Here is an 18,413-nt window from a genome sequence, read left to right as displayed (position 1 = left end):
AAGACCGAAACAAGAGTTATAGAAAAATATACAATGTTTATTAAAGTACAACACAGGTGCACCTGAATGTCCTCAAATAAAGAGGATTGTTATTAGCACTGGGCCTTCACAGCAAGCAGTGAAAATGTTCATTAGTTAAGTTTCCATCCAATTGGCGACAGATTTTCATGCGAATATTGAAAAATCCACAAAAACAATATGCACATTTTCCCACCAGAGGTGTTTTCATCAAATTGACTTGTTGCAGATGAAAGGCTGTGTGTGATGACGGAGAACACATAATACCTTTTGTGGATATATTTCCATGTACCGAATTAAAAAAAAGAAGTTAAATGGGTTTCCATCACATTTTCAACTCTACTGATGGTTTTCTCACAAACATTTTGGCCTTATATATGTCCACCATATGCACGCTGTTGGCTAGAGCTCACATTTAGCCTACATGATGACATTATTATGAACAAAAGAGCAAAAAATATATATTTGTCAAAATGGCAGCCAAGCATCGATGATCATGTCACCAGAATAAGACCCTCAATATTTATTGGAAAGAAGCATCAAGTTCATCACCTTGCACTTTCACCTCCCTGTGAAGTTCATCGTAACTTATTTCATCTGTAGCCTAATAAATTGCATGCTTTCCCAATGAGTCGTAGTGAGAGGGCCACACAATATGTAATCGTGTGACTTCAAGTTTACTTTTATATGATGGTTATTATATCAATATTTGAGCATAAAGGCGTTTTCACAGATGTTTCTCGCATAATTGATTTTACAGACACAAAAATATCCCACTTTGTCTAGGGTATTTTGTTTTGGCGACATTTGGAAAATTTACAAAAACATTTTCCGTCTCGTTAGCGAATTGCAAGCCCGTGGAAGACTGTAGTATGTGGATCAATGAAAAGAGTGCTGGAATCCATCCAGAAAAATGCAGTTTCACATTTCCATCTTGATATGCTGTATACACAGTTGTTTCTGCTCAACATGATTTGTTGTGGCTTTATGGTGTTTCATTTGAAAGCTTAAAAACAGAAAATGTCTATTATAAGGGGATTGAAAAAACAGGACTATAATCAAGTATGATGACTTTTGGCCAAAAGGGCTGAATAGGTACAATTCTTTGCATTATCAGTATTGAACAGGTCATTCTTAAATTAGAAAAACTATTACTCACCAATTGAAAGTCATCAACATAAGAGTATTTCTCTTCGTTATAGATGTTTTTTTTCGTCATGCATGTCAGCACAATCCAATCACAAACAACAGTCACCTTCAAAGAGTATAAACTTGCAATTAATATAAATAAACAATCGTATGCAACGGACCATGTTCTAGTGATACCATCTATAAACCCTGTATAAAGGGTAACATTTTACCCATTTAACATATGTATACTGTTGCCATAACGACAACACATACAGCATGTGATAGAAGTACTATATTTACCAAGCCAAGGAGGGCAAGACCAGTACCAACATTCAGCAGTGTTGGCACTATGTTAAATTTTCCAGCCTGAAGCAGAGACATTTAACCAGTTTAACTAGAATACCAGGATTTTATAACTATAACACCATTTCATTCATTATTTTATGACATTAAAATAATCATATCAAAGTTAAAAATGGCTTAGATTGTTTCTATGAAAGCTCACCTGACCAAAAACTATGACATCAAAACGTATTCCGAATCCTTTGATTAATGTCCTTGTCTCTTCATTGTTGCCATTTTTGTAATATTTGGCAAATCTGTGGGAAAAGAAAGGCACAAAGAGTGTTGCCAAAAATCGTCTTAAAAAAACAAATGGACATCAATATTTACACTACCTATGGTTGTAATAATTTGGGGTCAGAGATAAATCTATCTATCGATGTGGTTGTAGTCAAAAAACTAAAGTTCAACCCCTATACCTGAAGTTGTATCCAGGCGCCACATTGTTCACTGGGTCCTTGTTGTCCAGGCGACGGAAGGTGTACCTAGGCACACACCAGCTGCTTGGCATGTCCAGATCACATTCCCAACGGATCTGGACACCCATAACCCCACCCTAGACAAAGACAATCAACGTAGATAAGGAGTATACAGTTGACATGGATTTTACAAATGAAAACCAGCTAAGACATAAGATGCTATGCTGCATGTTAGATAACTCGACATGCATCAAAATGCCATAAGATATATCATACATTTTTACTAATATACACTGAGTACACCAAACAGTAGGTACACCTTCCTAATACTGATTTGCAACCCCCACTTTTTTCCCTCAACACAGCCTCAATTCGTCGGGGCATGGACTCTACAAAAAGCATGTCGAAAGCATTCCGCAGGGATGTTGGCACATGTTGACTCCAATGCTTCCCACAGTTGCCACAGTTGCCAAGTTGGCTGGATGTCCTTTGGGTGTTGTACCATTCTCGACACACACGGGAAACTGTTGAGTGTGAAAAACCCAGCAGCGCTGCAGTTCTTGACACAAACCGCCGTGCCTGGCACCTACTACCATACCCCGTTCAAAGGCACTTCAATATTTTGTCTTGTCCATTCATCATATGAATGGTACACATACACAATCCAACTATCAATTGTCTCAAGGCTTAAAAATCCTTCTTTAACCTTTCTCCTCCTCTTCATCTACACTGATTGAAGTAGATTTAAGTGACATCAATAAGGGATCATAGCTTTCACCTGGATTCACCTGGTCAGTCTGTCATGGAAAGAGCAGGTGTTCTTAATGTTTTGTACACTCAGTGTAGACCATGCCTTTTGGTTAGTTTGCAGAAAAATATTCCGGTGAACAATATTTGTCAAAGTTGCCAATGTGGTTAACCCTCATCCCATCAAGAGAATAAGGTCATGACATATCAGGGTCTAAATCTACGTATGACCTGATAGGTGTGGACGTAAGCAAACACTTGCATCGTACATGTTATGGGAAGCCGTTTTTTAGGCTGAAAGACAGTAAGTAACAATGTTCTTAATGTTTTGTCTACTCAGTGTATATCCCCATTTTACCAAATGTTAAATAACTTGGAAGTTTTTATAAAGAAGCAGGCACTTACATGGACAGCCATGGTCTGAAAGTCCTCATTGGCCTCTGTGACCATGTCTTTGAGTCTGAAGATTGGGCAGTCTGGGTCAGTGATGCGATTGAATACACATTGTTCCAAGTAGGTCTTGTTGACATAGGGTAAGATATTCCTTCTGTATAACAGACAAAAATATCATAGTTATAGTGTTACATGCAGTTGTTCTGACTGCAATTCCACATGGTTTATTACTGGATGGCCCAATGCAACAAATCTTGGTATTGCTTTATTTAGATAGTCTGTAGAGGATCTACAGATGGACTATCAGTAACATTTCAACTACACTATATATACAGAAGTATGTGCACACCCCTTCAAATTAGTGGATTTGGCTATTTCAGCCACACCTGTTTATGACAGGTGTATAAAATCGAGCGCACAGCCATACAATCTCTGTTGGTATTAGAATTGCCTTACTGAAGAGCTCAGTGACTTTCAATGTGGCACAGTCATAGGATGACACCTTTCCGACAAGTCAATTGGGCAGATTTCTTCCCTGCTAGAGCTGTAAGTGCTGTTATTGTGAAGTGGAAATGCCTAGGAGCAACAAGGACTCAGCCGTGAAGTGGTAGGCCACACAAGCACACAGAACGGGACCGCCGAGTGCTGAAGCACGCAGCGCGTTAAAATCGTCTGTCCTCGATTGCAACACTCTCTACCAAACTGAAGTACTGTTCGTAGGGAGATTCATGAAGTGGGCTTCCATGTCCGAACAGCCGCACACAAGCGCAATGCCAAGCACCATTGGACTCTGGCGCAGTGGAAGCATGTTTTCTGGAGTGATGAATCACGCTTCACCATCTGGCAGTCTGACAGACGAATCTGGGTGTGGTGGATGCCAGGAGAACGCTATCTGCCCCAATGCATAATGGTAACTGTATAGTTGGGTGGAGGAGGAATGATGGTCTGTTTTTTTTTTTTTTTTTTTTTTTTCATGGTTCGGGCTAGGCCCCTTAGTTCCAGTGAAGGGAAATCTCATCGCTACAGCATACAATGACATTCTTGACGATTCTGTGCTCCTACTTTGTGGCAACAGTTCGGGGAAGGCCCTTTCCTGTTTCTGCGTGCACATAGCAAGGTCCATACAGAAATTTGTTGAGATTGGTGTGGAATAACTTGACTGGCCTGCACAGAGCCCTGGCCTCAACCCCATTGAAAACCTTTGGGATGAATTGGAATGACTGGGGGACCAACTCCATATTCATGCACAGGATTTTGGAATGAGATGTTTGACGAGCAGGTGTCCACATACTTTTGGTCATGTAGTGCATCTACTTATCCTAACCCTAAACTTAACCCTTATCCTAACTTTAACCCTCACACTTATTCTAAACCTAACCATAACCTTAGCAAGCAGTTAATTATCCAGAATATGCCAATAAAGTGTGACCCAAATCTTACATGGAATTTAGCTCGTAACATATTTATCAAGTCACAGAAATGTAAAACCTTGACTTACTTATTGAAGTTGAATTTGGGGTACCGGATGCTGTTCTTTATAAGCACTGTGAAGTTCTCTGCATCTGCCAACATTGGAGGACTAAAGAAAATTATATTGTGAAATTATTAAAACATTCTAGATGGATTATGTCAAATGAAAGCAAATACAACCTTTTCCACCTTGGCACTCAATAGTTCTTACTTGGGAGGTTCCTTATCTAACTCCAGCGGGCACCAAGCCAGAACCTCACATGTCTTATCCACAGCTGAGTACTTCACACATTTCCCAGTCTGAACACCTGAGGGGAGATGGTCACTTTAAAGGAGAACGTCAGTGAAAAACAATAATGTGCCTCTCATTCTACAAGTAAGTGGTAGACTGTCTTTAAATCTAATTAACACATTGAGAGCTTGGGACTATAAGGTTCTATCTGCAAAAATATGACTGAGATAATTGGCTTTACATTTCCAATGTTGTCAGCAATTTGTATAATGTATTATTTTGAACTTAACATAAATTGGGGTATTTAGAGTACTATATATAGTTGAATTCAGAAGTTTACATACACCTTAGCCAAATACTTTTAAATGCAGTTTTTCACAATTCCTAGTAAAAAATCCCTGTCTTAGTTAGTTAGGATCACCACTTTATATCAAGAATGTTAAATGTCAGAATAATAGTAGAGAGAATGATTTATTTCAGCTTTTATTTCTTTCATCACATGCCCAGTGGGTCAGAAGTTTACATACACTCAATTAGTATTTGGTAGCATTGCCTTTAAATTGTTTAACTTGGGTCAAGCGTTTTGGGTAGCCTTCCACAAGCTTCCCCCAGTAAGTTGGGTGCATTTTGGCCCATTTCTCCTGACAGGTAGGTGGGATGACCTGAAATATTCTGCTTTTACAAAATGTAATGCTGTTTTCAAATGAAACACAATACCTTGCTCTAAATCAATTCTAAAAGCTTTAACAAGAGCATGGTAGTGTGTTTCATTTGAGTCAGGTTTGTAGGCCTCCTTGCTCGCACACGCTTTTTCAGTTCTACCCACAAATTTTCTATGGGATTGAGGTCAGGGCTTTGTGAAGGTCACTCCAATACCTTGACTTTGTTTTCCTTAGGACATTTTGCCTTTGGAAGTATGCTTGGGGTCATTGTCCATTTGGAAGACCCATTTGGGACCAAGCTTTAACTTCCTGACTGATGTCTTGAGATGTTGCTTCAATATATCCACATATGTTTGAAGGTAGGCCTTGAAATACATCCAGGTGTATGGAATTTTCTGGAATTTTCCAAGCTTTTTAAAGGCACAGTCAACTTAGTGTATGTAAACTTCTGACCCACTGGAATTGTGATACAGTGAATTATAAGAGAAATAATCTGTCTGGTAACAAATGTTGGAAAAAATGTATTGTGTCATGCACAAAGTAGATGTCCTAACCAACTTGCCAAACTATAGTTTGTTAACAAGAAATTTGTGGAGTGGTTGAAAAACTAGTTTTAATGACTCCAACCTAAGTGTATATAAACTTCCGACTTCAACTGTAGGTAGAGAACATTGAACAGAACAAGGCTATGTCCCTCCAAAATTGTTAAAAAGAAAATGCAGATAGAACCTTAGTGCCTTCAGAAGGTATTCACACCACTTTACTTTTTCCACATTTTGTTGTGTTACAGACTGAATTTAAAATGGATTCAATTGAGATTTGGTGTCACTGGCCGACACACAATACCCCATAATGGAAAAGTGGAATTATGTTTTTAGAAATGTAATTATAAATGAAAAGCTGAAGTATATTGAGTCAAAAAGTATTCAACCCCTTTGTTATGGCAAGTCTAAATAAGTTCAAGAGAAAAATGTGCTTAATAAGTCACATAATAAGTTACATGGACTCCGTGTGCAATAATAGTGTTTAATAATGATTTTTGAATGACTACCTCATCTCGGTACCCCACACATACAGATAATTGTAAGGTCCCTTAGTCGAGCAGTGAATTTCAAACACAGATTCAACCACAAAGATCAGGGAGGTATTCCAATGCCTAGCAAAGAAGGGCACCTATTGGCCGGTAAAAAAAAAGCGTACATTGAATATCCCTTTGAGCATGGTGAAGGTATTAATTACCCTTTGGGAGGTGTATCAATACATCTAATCACTACAAAGATACAGGCGTCCTTCCTAACAGTTACAGAGTTTAATGGCTGTGATAGAAGAAAATTGGCACTAAAGTAAAACTGCAAAAAAATGTGGCAAATAAATTAACTTTATGTTCTGAAAAGAAAGCATTATGTTTGGGGCAAATCTAACACAACACATCAATGAGTACCACTCTTCATATTTTCAAGCATGGTGGTGGCTGCATCATGTTATGGGTATGCTTGTCATGCGCAAGGACTAGGGAGTTTTACTAAGCACAGGCTAAATCCTAGAGGAAAACCTGGTTCTGTCTGCTTTCTAACAGACACTGGGAGACAAATTCATTTCACCAGGACAATAATCTAAAACAGTGTTTCCCCAACCCTGGTCCTTGAGTACCCCCAACAGTACACAGTTTTGTTGTAGCCCTAAAACACAAGGCCAAATGTACACTGGAGTTGCTTACCAAGACATTGAATGTATGGCCTAGTTACAGTGTTGACTTAAATCAGCTTGAAAATGTATGGCAAGACTTGAAACTGGCTGTCGAGCAATGATCAACAACCAACTTGACAGAGCTTAAAGAATGTGTGCGAAGCTCTTAGAGAGACTTACCCAAGAAGACTTACAGTTGTAATCACTGCCAAAGGTGATTCTAACATTTATTGACTCAGGGGTGTGAACACTTATGTAAATTAGATATTTCTGTATTTAATTTTCTATAAATTTGCAAAAACGACTAAAACATGTTTTCACTTTGTCATTATGGGGTATTGTCTGTAGATGGGTGATTTTTTAAATTGATTTAATCCATTTTGAATTCAAGCTGTAACACAACAAAATGTGGAATAAGTCAAGGGGTATGAATACTTTCTGAAGCCACTGTAGTGCCAAGCTCTCAACATATGACATGGTACTGTAATGATTATTGAATGGTAATGCTCAGTTGGTAGATCATGGCACTTGCGATGCCAGGGTTGTGGGTTCGATTCCCACGGGACCAGTATGAAAAAAAGTATGAACATGTATGCAGTCATTACTGTAAAGTTGCTCTGGATAAGAGCGTCTGCTAAATGACTAAAATGTCAAATGTAATGCTACCCTCTAGTGAAAACACAAGGCCTTTTTCTTTTACAGAAAGCCTTATAGTCTACATCTCAAACATAGAACAAGGATTAGATCATAATATATGATAACTCAGATATAGAAATGGATCAATGACGATTTTCCCAATGTCAAAATCTTAATATCCTTACCATTGCCTCGGGTATCACGTGAGCCAGCCTTGCAGTCCCTGTCTGAGGTGCAGTCAAAACCAGTTTTTGGGACCTGAACGCATGACAGCATGAGTGTAATTTTTTAAAGCTTAAAAATACATCTTAGACACAGTACAGAACTTCAACCTCTATGAGAACCAAAAACAGGTCCCCTAAAAATGTTGTCCAGAAATGACCTCAATGGACAGAAAGGGGTACACCTCCCTAGACCCAAGAACAAAAGCATGTTTTCCTAAAACAGGATGTGTGATTTAATGAGAGACAACATAAAGCTAATAATACATTGCTTATGTATATAAATCCTACAGCCAATTTTCTATGAAAATTTTGACGTAAAACATTTGCAAATAGATTTTTATAGTGCATCTTTAACTTGTCTATCATGCACATGACTCGAGGGCTGGACTTCATCCAATAGAAAGCATTAGTAATGGTGTCTTTTTGTAGGCACGAATGGAGGCTTACTCGTTGGCCAAAACCTATAGATTCTGACCGGTCAGATAGCGAACAACAATGACAAGAAGCTGAGGAATCGTAGGTGGCTCGTTTCAGCTCGTGGGCATCTTATTATTTATACCATGTCTTGTTTTGGTGTTTTTATTTATGTCCAGACCCGGTGTCAGAACCAAATCAGTTGGACGGGCATTTGATTTCCAAAGGTGGGCCCGTTTCCATTTCACGGGACCTCCTATATGTGCACACACTTTTTACATGAGTGTTATCGTAAAGCCCGTAGGCAGCTCATGAGTGTTATAGTAAAGCCCGTAGGCAGCTCATGAGTGTTATAGTAAAGCCCGTTGGCAGCTCATGAGTGTTATAGTAAAGCCCGTAGGCAGCTCATGAGTGTTATAGTAAAGCCCGTAGGCAGCTCATGAGTGTTATAGTAAAGCCCGTAGGCAGCTCATGAGTGTTATAGTAAAGCCCGTAGGCAGCTCATGAGTGTTATAGTAAAGCCCGTAGGCAGCTCATGAGTGTTATAGTAAAGCCCGTAGGCAGCTCATGAGTGTTATAGTAAAGCCCGTAGGCAGCTCATGAGTGTTATAGTAAAGCCCGTAGGCAGCTCATGAGTGTTATAGTAAAGCCCGTAGGCAGCTCATGAGTGTTATAGTAAAGCCCGTAGGCAGCTCATGAGTGTTATAGTAAAGCCCATAGGCAGCTCATAAGTGTTATAGTAAAGCCCATAGGCAGCTCATGAGTGTTATAGTAAAGCCCATAGGCAGCTCAAGAGTGTTATAGTAAAGCCCATAGGCAGCTCAAGAGTGTTATAGTAAAGCCCATAGGCAGCTCATGAGTGTTATAGTAAAGCCAGTTGGCAGCTCATGAGTGTTATAGTAAAGCCCATAGGCAGCTCATAAGTGTTATAGTAAAGTGTTATAGTAAAGCCCATAGGCAGCTCAAGAGTGTTATAGTAAAGCCCATAGGCAGCTCATGAGTGTTATAGTAAAGCCCATAGTAAAGCCAGTTGGCAGCTCATAAGTGTTATAGTAAAGCCCATAGGCAGCTCAAGAGTGTTATAGTAAAGCCCATAGGCAGCTCAAGAGTGTTATAGTAAAGCCCATAGGCAGCTCATGAGTGTTATAGTAAAGCCAGTTGGCAGCTCATGAGTGTTATAGTAAAGCCAGTTGGCAGCTCATAAGTGTTATAGTAAAGCCCGAAGGCAGCTCATTAGTTTTGGGTAGATGGTGGAAGTGGTTGATGAGTTTGAATTAAACAGCGTGTTGAGTAAATTTGGTGAAGACAAATGTTCTGAATGGACAACAGTAGTGTCGAAAACTGAAACAAAAAGGATGCATATGTGGGGAAACCCATTTGAGGTGTCATTAATGGTGAAGTATGTGCTTGGAAACGTGGAGTCTGTTAGTGACCAGGAGTGGTCTTATTTTGATTCATTGTATTTCTGACGAGCAGAGGAAGATTGCAGTGGGCCTCAAAAGAATCCGGACAACAGAAGATTTGTGTTTTGAACTTTGGAGTAGAGCACCCGTCAAAGGACTCATCTCAGGGATGACGACGGATATTATCGTGGAGAAATTACAAGATGATGTTAATGTTATTGCATCAAATGGTTGTTTTATGCAACCAAATAACGTTTTTAAAACTCAACTGTGTCTGTGTGAACTGAGAGGAGCTTCTGAGATTTAACGCTAGCAACTGATTTATAATGGTCTTGTCCTCTCTCGGAGCCCGCACTCCATAGAATGAGTTGGTGTTTGTGTGCCGGGAGGTACCAGGGTGGAGATGGCTCCGGTATGGATAATGATGTATTCGGCGCATGTGACTAATAAGATTTGATTTGATGAGAGGAACTTTGTTTTGGGAGCCCGACCCTGGTTTCTACACAATGAGAACAGTCTTTACAGTCTGCTGTGAATTATTAGTATCATTCATACAAATCCTATCCTTGTGACCCATTCCATACATCTGATGTTTGTCATGAACATTCAGGAAGGTGTACTTTGCTATAAAATGCTGTGGCTCAAATCCACTCATTGGGCTCTCAACGAATCATCTAGGGGTGATTCGTCAACCAGCTTCATTATTGCAATAATGAATCAATGTTATTAATACATTTTGAATAAAGTAATATCCTGATTGGTGATTGATCTTGTCTCTCCTCATTATTGATTAGAATGTCCACGACAATGTTCAGGTTGAATACCTGAAGAGAATTCCTGGCGTGGTTGGTGCCCGGCGTCTGACCTGCTGGGTGAATGGAGAAAAAGGAGAAAGTCTGTCGGTCCTGTTGTTTTTTTGATGAGGAGCAAATACCTACGCATGTGAAGCTTGGTTATGTAAGATACACTGCAGTGGCTTGGGGACAAAAGCTCTTACGGCGTAAGTATCGTAAAGGATTTGGCCATGTTTCAAGTGTGTGCAGACGAACAGAGTATCCTGAAGAACGGTGTGCAGAAGGACGACAGTGTTGCAATTGTGGTGGGGATCATGATCCTGAGTTCCTGGAGTGCCCTGTAAGGGTGAAGAAAATTGAGGTGGCAAAAGTTTGACCACTATCAAATCTCCTATGTTTAGGTGATCAAAAGAATTAAGGAAACAAGAGATGCCAGTGAAGAGATGGTAGTGGATACACCTCAGCCTGTAGTAAATGTTTGCTGCCAGACAAAAGATACCCTGTGTGTTAAAAAGGTGGATTTTGTTCATTGCCACAGTTATAAACTGTACAGCACAAGTCTCAAAGAAGTCGACGAAACTAGACATTATTGTGGCTGCAGCAGAAAAGTTTTTGGGACTCCGGGATTTTACATTGGAAGACTTGGAATGGGTACTGGCGCCAGAGGACCCGCCCTCCCAGGTTCCCCTTGAGCCTGTGTAGGGACCAGATCTGTTTTATTTATTTTTAACAGGAAAGTTGTTTGACTTTATTTATTTATTTTTTGGTAGTTCGAAGAAGAAGAAGCTTATTGGTTTCAAGTTTGGGGAAGCTTACAATTTATCCTACCATTTCTACCGACCTGTGTGCCAGTTATGACTATTTATATCTGCATTTATATATTTCCGTGGAACAGTTTCATTTTAATAATAAAGGTTTTGTTTCTCAAAATCATTGTCACGTGGTTAATCATAAAAATCTGAAGTAAAATGATAAAAATCTCAAATTAAACTATGGTGGGTGCACTAGACTCTGCAATATGGACACATTGATACACTGTGATCCATTGGTGGCTAAAGAAATGAGAGCATAGAACTAAAAATGATAGCCTATAGGCTAATGCAACAGTAGGCCTATAACTTCCAACATGAACTAAGTAAAATACATAGACCTAAAGCCTACAAATAAAAGAATAGAAAATATCCTGACAAAAATGCTGGTTCTTTCAATCACATTCAGCTCACTTCTCTGCCTGTCTGCCACCTTTTCTATCTGTCTTGACTTGAACTATTGCTAGTGAAGTTCAACATTGTATCAAATTATCACAGGGTCTGGCCAGAAGCTGTCGCTAACAAACTTGCAACATATCACTAGCCTATTCCGGGCCCTCAAAGTTTCCTGTGCCAGTGAGATTTATTTTTATGACGTTTCCACTGGATATATGGGATCATCAGATCATGATATTTTGCTCTTTCACACTGAGGCTTGGTGAAAGAGCAAAATATGATGTTGGAAAAACAAATTAAATACAGAGGAACTACAGTATCATTCACAATGGATGTTAAAAAACAGACTTTGTTGACTTGTGTGAGGCGAAGAAAAAATGTGTGGTGTATGTGGTGAGTTAAGACAATCAGAAATAAGATATATGCAATGCATTCTGGAGACTCACCATGTCTTCGCCACCCCCCCCTCCCCTTCTTCTTGATGCAATATTTTAAATTATACTCAAGACACGTTATCTTCACACAGACAGCCACAACTCAAATCAGCTAGACCTATTCAGCTAGACCTATTGCCCAGAGCACTCCCCAAATAGAGGCTTCCTTTGAAATTATCCACAGCTATTTATTTTTTTAAAGAAGGTAATGATACTATGTGGCTAAGTCATGCTTCCTGGTGAAGTATTTTGAATGATTTTACTTAGACAAGAGTAATTATATATATATATATATATATATATATATATATATATATATATATATATATATATATATATATATATTTTTGGTGAAACATCACTTTACATCAGGGCAATCCAGCATCCTAACAGTGCACCTGCCAACTTTCTTTTCTAGAGGCTGAAACCAGAGATCTGTATATAATGATGACAAGTTAATGTCTCCGGCATTTGTTCCAAAGGAGGGAAGGCAGGCGACAAGCTTAGGTCTGCATATTATTTCCATAGAAGCCCATTGAGCTTATAAAGGACAGATTTTGGTGCGAGTGAGCCCTCTCACTTTGCCTCTTCCTCTCTGCTGAAACTATATTACTGGAGAAAGCGGCAGAGCGAGTGAAACAGCGCCCCCCCCCCCTATATTTAGCCCATGAATCTGATGCTGTCTGGTCAGAAATAGTATGACATGAGATACTCTTTTGTTCCAGACAGCATCAGATACATGTTCTACACATAACAAGACAGAGAGGCGCTGTTTTGCTCACTTGGTGCTTTAACTGAGATTGATGAGTCTTTCTGTTGGCGCACGTCTTGGCCATCATCGACTCAGTGGGTTTTGTCCAACATGTCTCCGGACCTACACTACAGGTCAAAAGTTTTAGAACACCTACTCATTCAAGGGAATTTCTTTATTTTTACTATTTTCTACATTGTAGAATAATAGTGAAGACATAAAAACTATGAAATAACACATAGGGACTCATGTAGTAACCAAAAAAAGTATTAAACCAATCAAAATATATATTTGAGATTCTTCAAATAGCCACCCTTAGATCTTATCTGTTGGGAAAGATGTCAGTTCATCACTGTGGATGGTTTGTACTCTGACAACTTGACTGTAAGTTTCGGTGTTCCTTAAGGTTCTGTTATAGGACCACTATTGTTTTTATAATATATTCTACCTCTTGGTGATGTCATTCAGAAACACAATGTCAACTTTCACTGCTATGCGGAGGACACAACTGTACATTTCGATGAAACATGGTGAAGCCCCAAAATTGCCTACGCTGGAAGCCTGTGTTTCAGACAAAAGAAGTGGGTGGCGGCAAATATTTTACTTTTAAACTCAGTCAAAACAGAGGTGCTATTTCTAGGTCCCAAGAAACAAAAATATCTGCTGTCGGATCTCAAAATGAATCTTGATGGTTGTACAGTCATCTCAGATAAAACACTGTGAAGAACCTTGGCGTTACTTTGGACCTCTCTCTTTTTATGATCATAAGCTTTACTGTCTGGTTACCCGGATAAAGCACTAAATAAACTTCAGTTAGTGCTAAACACGGCTGCTAGAATCTTGACTAGGACCAAAAAAAATTATCATATTACTCCAGTGCTAGCCTCTCTACACTGGCTTCCTATTAAGGCTAGGGCTGATTTCAAGGTTTTACTGTTAACTTACAAAGCATTACATGGGCTTGTGCCTACAGTACCTATCTCTCCAATTTGGTCCTGCCATACATACCTAAAGGTAGACTACTGTCACAAGACGCAGGCCTCCTTATTGTCACTCAAATTTCTAAACAAACAGCTGGAGGCAGGGCTTTCTCCTATATAGCTACATTTTCATGGAATGGTCTGCCTATCCATGTGAGAGATGCATGTGAGAGAAGCAGACTCTGTCTTGACCTTTAAGTCTTTCCTTATATTTTGTTGTTGTGCTTTTCCCCCTTTTTCTCGCCAATTTCGTGATATCCAATTGGTAGTTACAGTCTTGTCCCATTGCTGCAACTCCCCTACAGACTCGGGAGAGGCAAAAGTCGAGAGCCATGCATCCTCCGAAACACGACCCTGCCAAGCCGCACTGCTTCTTGACACACTGCTCGCTTAACCCGGAAGCCAGCCGCATCAGGAATACATGGCCTGATGACTCCTGGTTGTGCCCAGTCCACCTGGTTGTGCTGCTGCTCCAGTTTCAACAGTTCTGCCAACGGCTATGGAACCCTGACCTGTTAACTGGACATGCTACCTTGTCCCATTAATTTCTCCCATAAGAATGGCCAACGAACCAGAGGTAGAAAATGAAAATTGAAAAAAATTCAATTTTCTAGGACTAAAAGCTGTACAGCAAAATTACAAGACAATAAAACAATATTGAGTAATGACTAGCTGCTATGAAAACCTTAGGAATACATACTGTTAGCCAAATAGAGGCTTTCTGTTATCCAAGTCACACATAAAAATTTTGCCTTTAGCCATTGTCCTTGAAAATATCCATTCCGGGTGCACACAGGCACAAGCACTCAGACATTCTCACTTCCCCAAAGTCATTGGACAACTTATCCTACATCCCCAAAGTCAATTAGAAACTACATTCTTATAGCGCATCTTTAACTTCTCTATCATGCACATGACTTGAGGGTTGGACTTCATCCAATAGAGAGCAATAGTAATGGCGTCTTTTTGTAGGCACTAAACGGAGGCTTACTCCGCTATGGCTCGTTGACCAAAGTATATAGACGAATTGGCTGACCAACATCATGACAATGAAGGCACGCATCGATGTGGCCGGAAGGCGTGCATTGTTATGATTCTGAACGGTCACATAGGTAGCAACAATGACAAGAACCATACATGATACCATGTCTTGTTTTGAGGCATTTTGACTGACGTCATGTCTATGCTAATATGGCTAAAATTGGCTAGCTAGCTAACCAACAACTGTAATTAAGTATTTGAGAGACAAAAAGTGCTCATTGTACAAATGTATTTAGGTTTTCAATAAACATTTGGACATGAAATATAGTTTACATGTTGTCGAAATTCTAAGCCAACCCTGTCTGTTTTGCCCCATAGTTGTGCACGTGTCGGTTTAGTTGCTAAACAACCAACCAGTCTATTGGGAAATTAATGGGTTTTTGTAGGATTTGGGGATAGACACCGAAAATAAAGTCTATGGTAAACACAGGCTAGGAGATCTTATATGTTTTGTTCTATGAGATGATCTTAATCAACTAACATCGCTTTTTGTGCTTATTTTGAAGTGTTGAATCAAAATAAGCACAAAGCACATAAAGGCTTCAAAATTCATGAAGGTCATGTTAACTGACTGATATTATCTCATAGAACAAAATATATAAGATCTACTAAGCCTGTGTTAACCTCAGACCTTATTTTCTCTGTTTATCCCAAAACCCATTCTTTCCACGTTCATTTCCCCCAAAAGAAACGGCCAACAAACCTGAGGTAGAAAATGCAAAAAAATGTATAATACTTTAGGACTACAAGCTGTCGAGCTCTATTACAAGACAATAAAACAATAGTGAGTTGCAATAAAATCCTTTAGGAATGCATACTGTTAGCCAAATAGAATCCTTCAGTTATCTAAGTCACACACATACATTTAGGCTTCAGCCATTGTCTTTGAAAATATCCATTCCGTCTGCACACAGGCACAAGCACTCAGACATTCTCACTTCCCTAAAGTCATTGTACAAGTTATCCTAGATGTTGTAATAAAATTGAAGTTTTAGATCAAAATGTATAAAGTAGAGCCTTTTCCATTAACATTAACGTATCTTCAGGTGGATGGGATATTCAGTATGTTAGATAGGCCGTCATTGTAAATAAGAATTTGTTCTTAACTGACTTGCCTAGTTAAATAAAGGATTAATTTAAAAAAATGTCTTACCTCTGGACAGTGCGACTGAGTTTGGTTCAGAGTGATGAGCAGGTTTGTCAACACAAAGAAAGAGTTCTCCTCCTGCCACAAATAAAAAAACTCAAATGACTTCTCTCAAACATACAATCATCAATGGGTTTGGCCTATTCACATGGCTTTTGCTTGAAATAAAGTTAGTAGGACACAGTTGTTTCATCTCTGACACACATTCCATGTTTTAGTCTGAGCAGCGGTATACCACTCCCAATGGATTTTCTCTTTTCTTTTTGTACAAGGTCACCCCAACTGACCCAAAAGCCCAAATGTGCACAAAGCTAAAGTGAAACAAGCAGGAACCATAAAACACCACTGTGCCAGTGAAGTTGAGGTCACACCCACCATGATGGGTATCAGTCAGCCTGGCATCAGGTGACTGGGGGAAGTAAGGGTCCCTGTATTTGGTGGTGGTGATTGCAATAGATCAGGCCTATACCTCATCTTCTATACGTATGGGTGATACCTGTGGTGGGATGACATAGTCTGCCACATCCCAGATTCGCAGGCCCAGGTCAGAAGTGTTGGTCAGGGCGATGCCCTTCACCTTGGTCGTGACAGAGCTGAGGACTGCATCCGTGTCCTGGTAGCCTTTGTTCAGCACACAGACATACCTGCATAGGTGTACAAGGGGGATGCAAAGAGGTGGTCAATGCATTATGGGCTTACCTTTATTCCCAGGTCCATGGGGCTTAAAAGTATAACATGGGGTGAATCACAGAGATATCATTGTATTTTTTTAATATAAAATATATGAAAATAAGTGAAATATTGCCCAAAACATATTGTGGCTATGATGGCAGTATAGGAAGGGGGACTGACGAAACCACTTTGTTTGATTAGTAAACATAGGTCAATTTGAAATTGTTAGAATGTCATGTGGTCTTTATACGACACTTACCCGATCACATATGCAATCACTAAAGCCTGCGTGATTCTGTTGAGGGTTCCAACCTTGAAGCTCCTAATTACAAGAATTTTCGGTGTTGAATATTCGAAAAAACATTGACAGATGGACGCACAACATCCCCTCGTTTTCATCATGTTTGCTGCCTCCGAAAAAAAGGGATTAAAACGCTATTTTGTATCCTCTTTAAAAAACGAGATAGCCCGACCGGTATATCTTCCCTGTATGTCACGGGTTTTCGAAAAAAACAACAGGCAGTTTAACTTTCACGGTCCGTACTACCCGGGATCCTTGGGACGTCCCGACCCCCCAGTGAAGTTGAAATGTAAAATGGTTGAGGGTTATACTTAGGTAGCCTAAGGGTTGTGGTTAGGGTAAGGGCATATGGGTTAAGGGTTTAGTGTAGGGAAGTCCCAAGGATCCCGGATAGCACTAACCGAACTTTAACCCCACTGTAATTTCCCTGTCTTCCGCACACGTTTAGATTGAAGCGGTTCCTTTTTTATTTCCCAATAATGAAACAAGCTACTTTGAGCTGACGCATAATTTTTTGTATTTAGACCTACCACCTAGTATGGCAAATGCCAAATGAGTTCACAGAGCAGTACAAGCAGAGAGTTCATTCGTTTTTTTAATACTCTGGTAAAAGTCCGACCTTTGGTACCTTTTGCCAAACTGTTGGTGGCGGTAGGCAGGGGCGCCACTTTGGTTTCAGAAGTGGGGGGCACATAACCTGGCGGGGGGGTCCTCCTACCAAATTTTTGGGGCCATCTAAAGCTAATTTCCTGCCTTTTTACACAAGCCAATATGCCATCTCTATTTAGAACAAAAAGTAAGCAAAAATGCCCACAGTCATCAAGCTAGGTAGGAGATTATTATTAAATATGTTTAAGTGGTTAATAAGACTGAACTAGATCAGAGGTAATTCAATAATATGTGTTCCCATGTTACACCTTTAACCAATAGCCTAACAAATGAACAACTCTTTAAAAAAATAATCATACTTTTGCATGTCTTTATTAAGACAACATCTATATCAAATTTCAGCCAGACCGACCAGCCAGCTCGAGCTGCCTGCACACCCGACCCCCACCAGTCTAGTCAATACCTCAACTCTCTCCCAACACAATTTCCTTCCCAGTTTACACCTTAAATGTTTTTAATTCCCAAGGGAAAGGTTTGGAAACAAAAAAATAAACAAAAAACCCCATACACCTAAAACATATATCACATTATCAAATTCTCAATATAATTCATCTCATAATAGTACTGTAGAGCCATTTTTAATTGCACACAATATTGCTGGGTCGCCCCATCCTGTCCCTAGGGGTCCACCACCCTGTAGCA

At 39.6% G+C, this 18,413-nt stretch overlaps 1 protein-coding gene across 1 annotated transcript; it reads right to left on the bottom strand.

Moving 5' to 3' along the window:
* Nucleotides 1–16: 16 nt before the first annotated feature.
* p2rx4a (purinergic receptor P2X, ligand-gated ion channel, 4a) lies at nt 17–17,549 on the bottom strand. Its single transcript, XM_024381645.2, has 12 exons — nt 17,061–17,549; nt 16,626–16,773; nt 16,136–16,207; nt 7,922–7,994; nt 4,732–4,828; nt 4,549–4,629; nt 3,063–3,204; nt 1,911–2,047; nt 1,655–1,748; nt 1,450–1,515; nt 1,178–1,273; nt 17–1,024 (listed from the first exon to the last, which is right to left on the bottom strand). Exons 1-12 carry the CDS (start codon nt 17,201–17,203, stop codon nt 1,004–1,006), a joined length of 1,170 nt encoding a protein of 389 aa, XP_024237413.1. The 5' UTR covers nt 17,204–17,549; the 3' UTR covers nt 17–1,003.
* Nucleotides 17,550–18,413: the final 864 nt, after the last annotated feature.

This window comes from Oncorhynchus tshawytscha, linkage group LG20, assembly GCF_018296145.1.
Source record: "Oncorhynchus tshawytscha isolate Ot180627B linkage group LG20, Otsh_v2.0, whole genome shotgun sequence".
In the NCBI taxonomy this organism is placed as follows: Eukaryota; Metazoa; Chordata; class Actinopteri; order Salmoniformes; family Salmonidae; genus Oncorhynchus; species Oncorhynchus tshawytscha.
The sequence above is the reverse complement of the archived record's forward strand: the minus strand, read 5'-3'. Positions and strand labels throughout refer to the sequence as shown.

Coding starts and splice junctions, on each gene's coding strand:
- p2rx4a (XM_024381645.2), bottom strand. CDS start 17,203: ATGATGAAAACGAGGGGATGTTGTGCGTCCATCTGTCAATGTTTTTTC. Junction 16,208..16,625: donor ACTATGTCATCCCACCACAG/GTATCACCCATA, acceptor TATTTGTGGCAG/GAGGAGAACTCTTTCTTTGT. Junction 3,205..4,548: donor CCCAAATTCAACTTCAATAA/GTAAGTCAAGGT, acceptor TCTGTTATACAG/AAGGAATATCTTACCCTATG.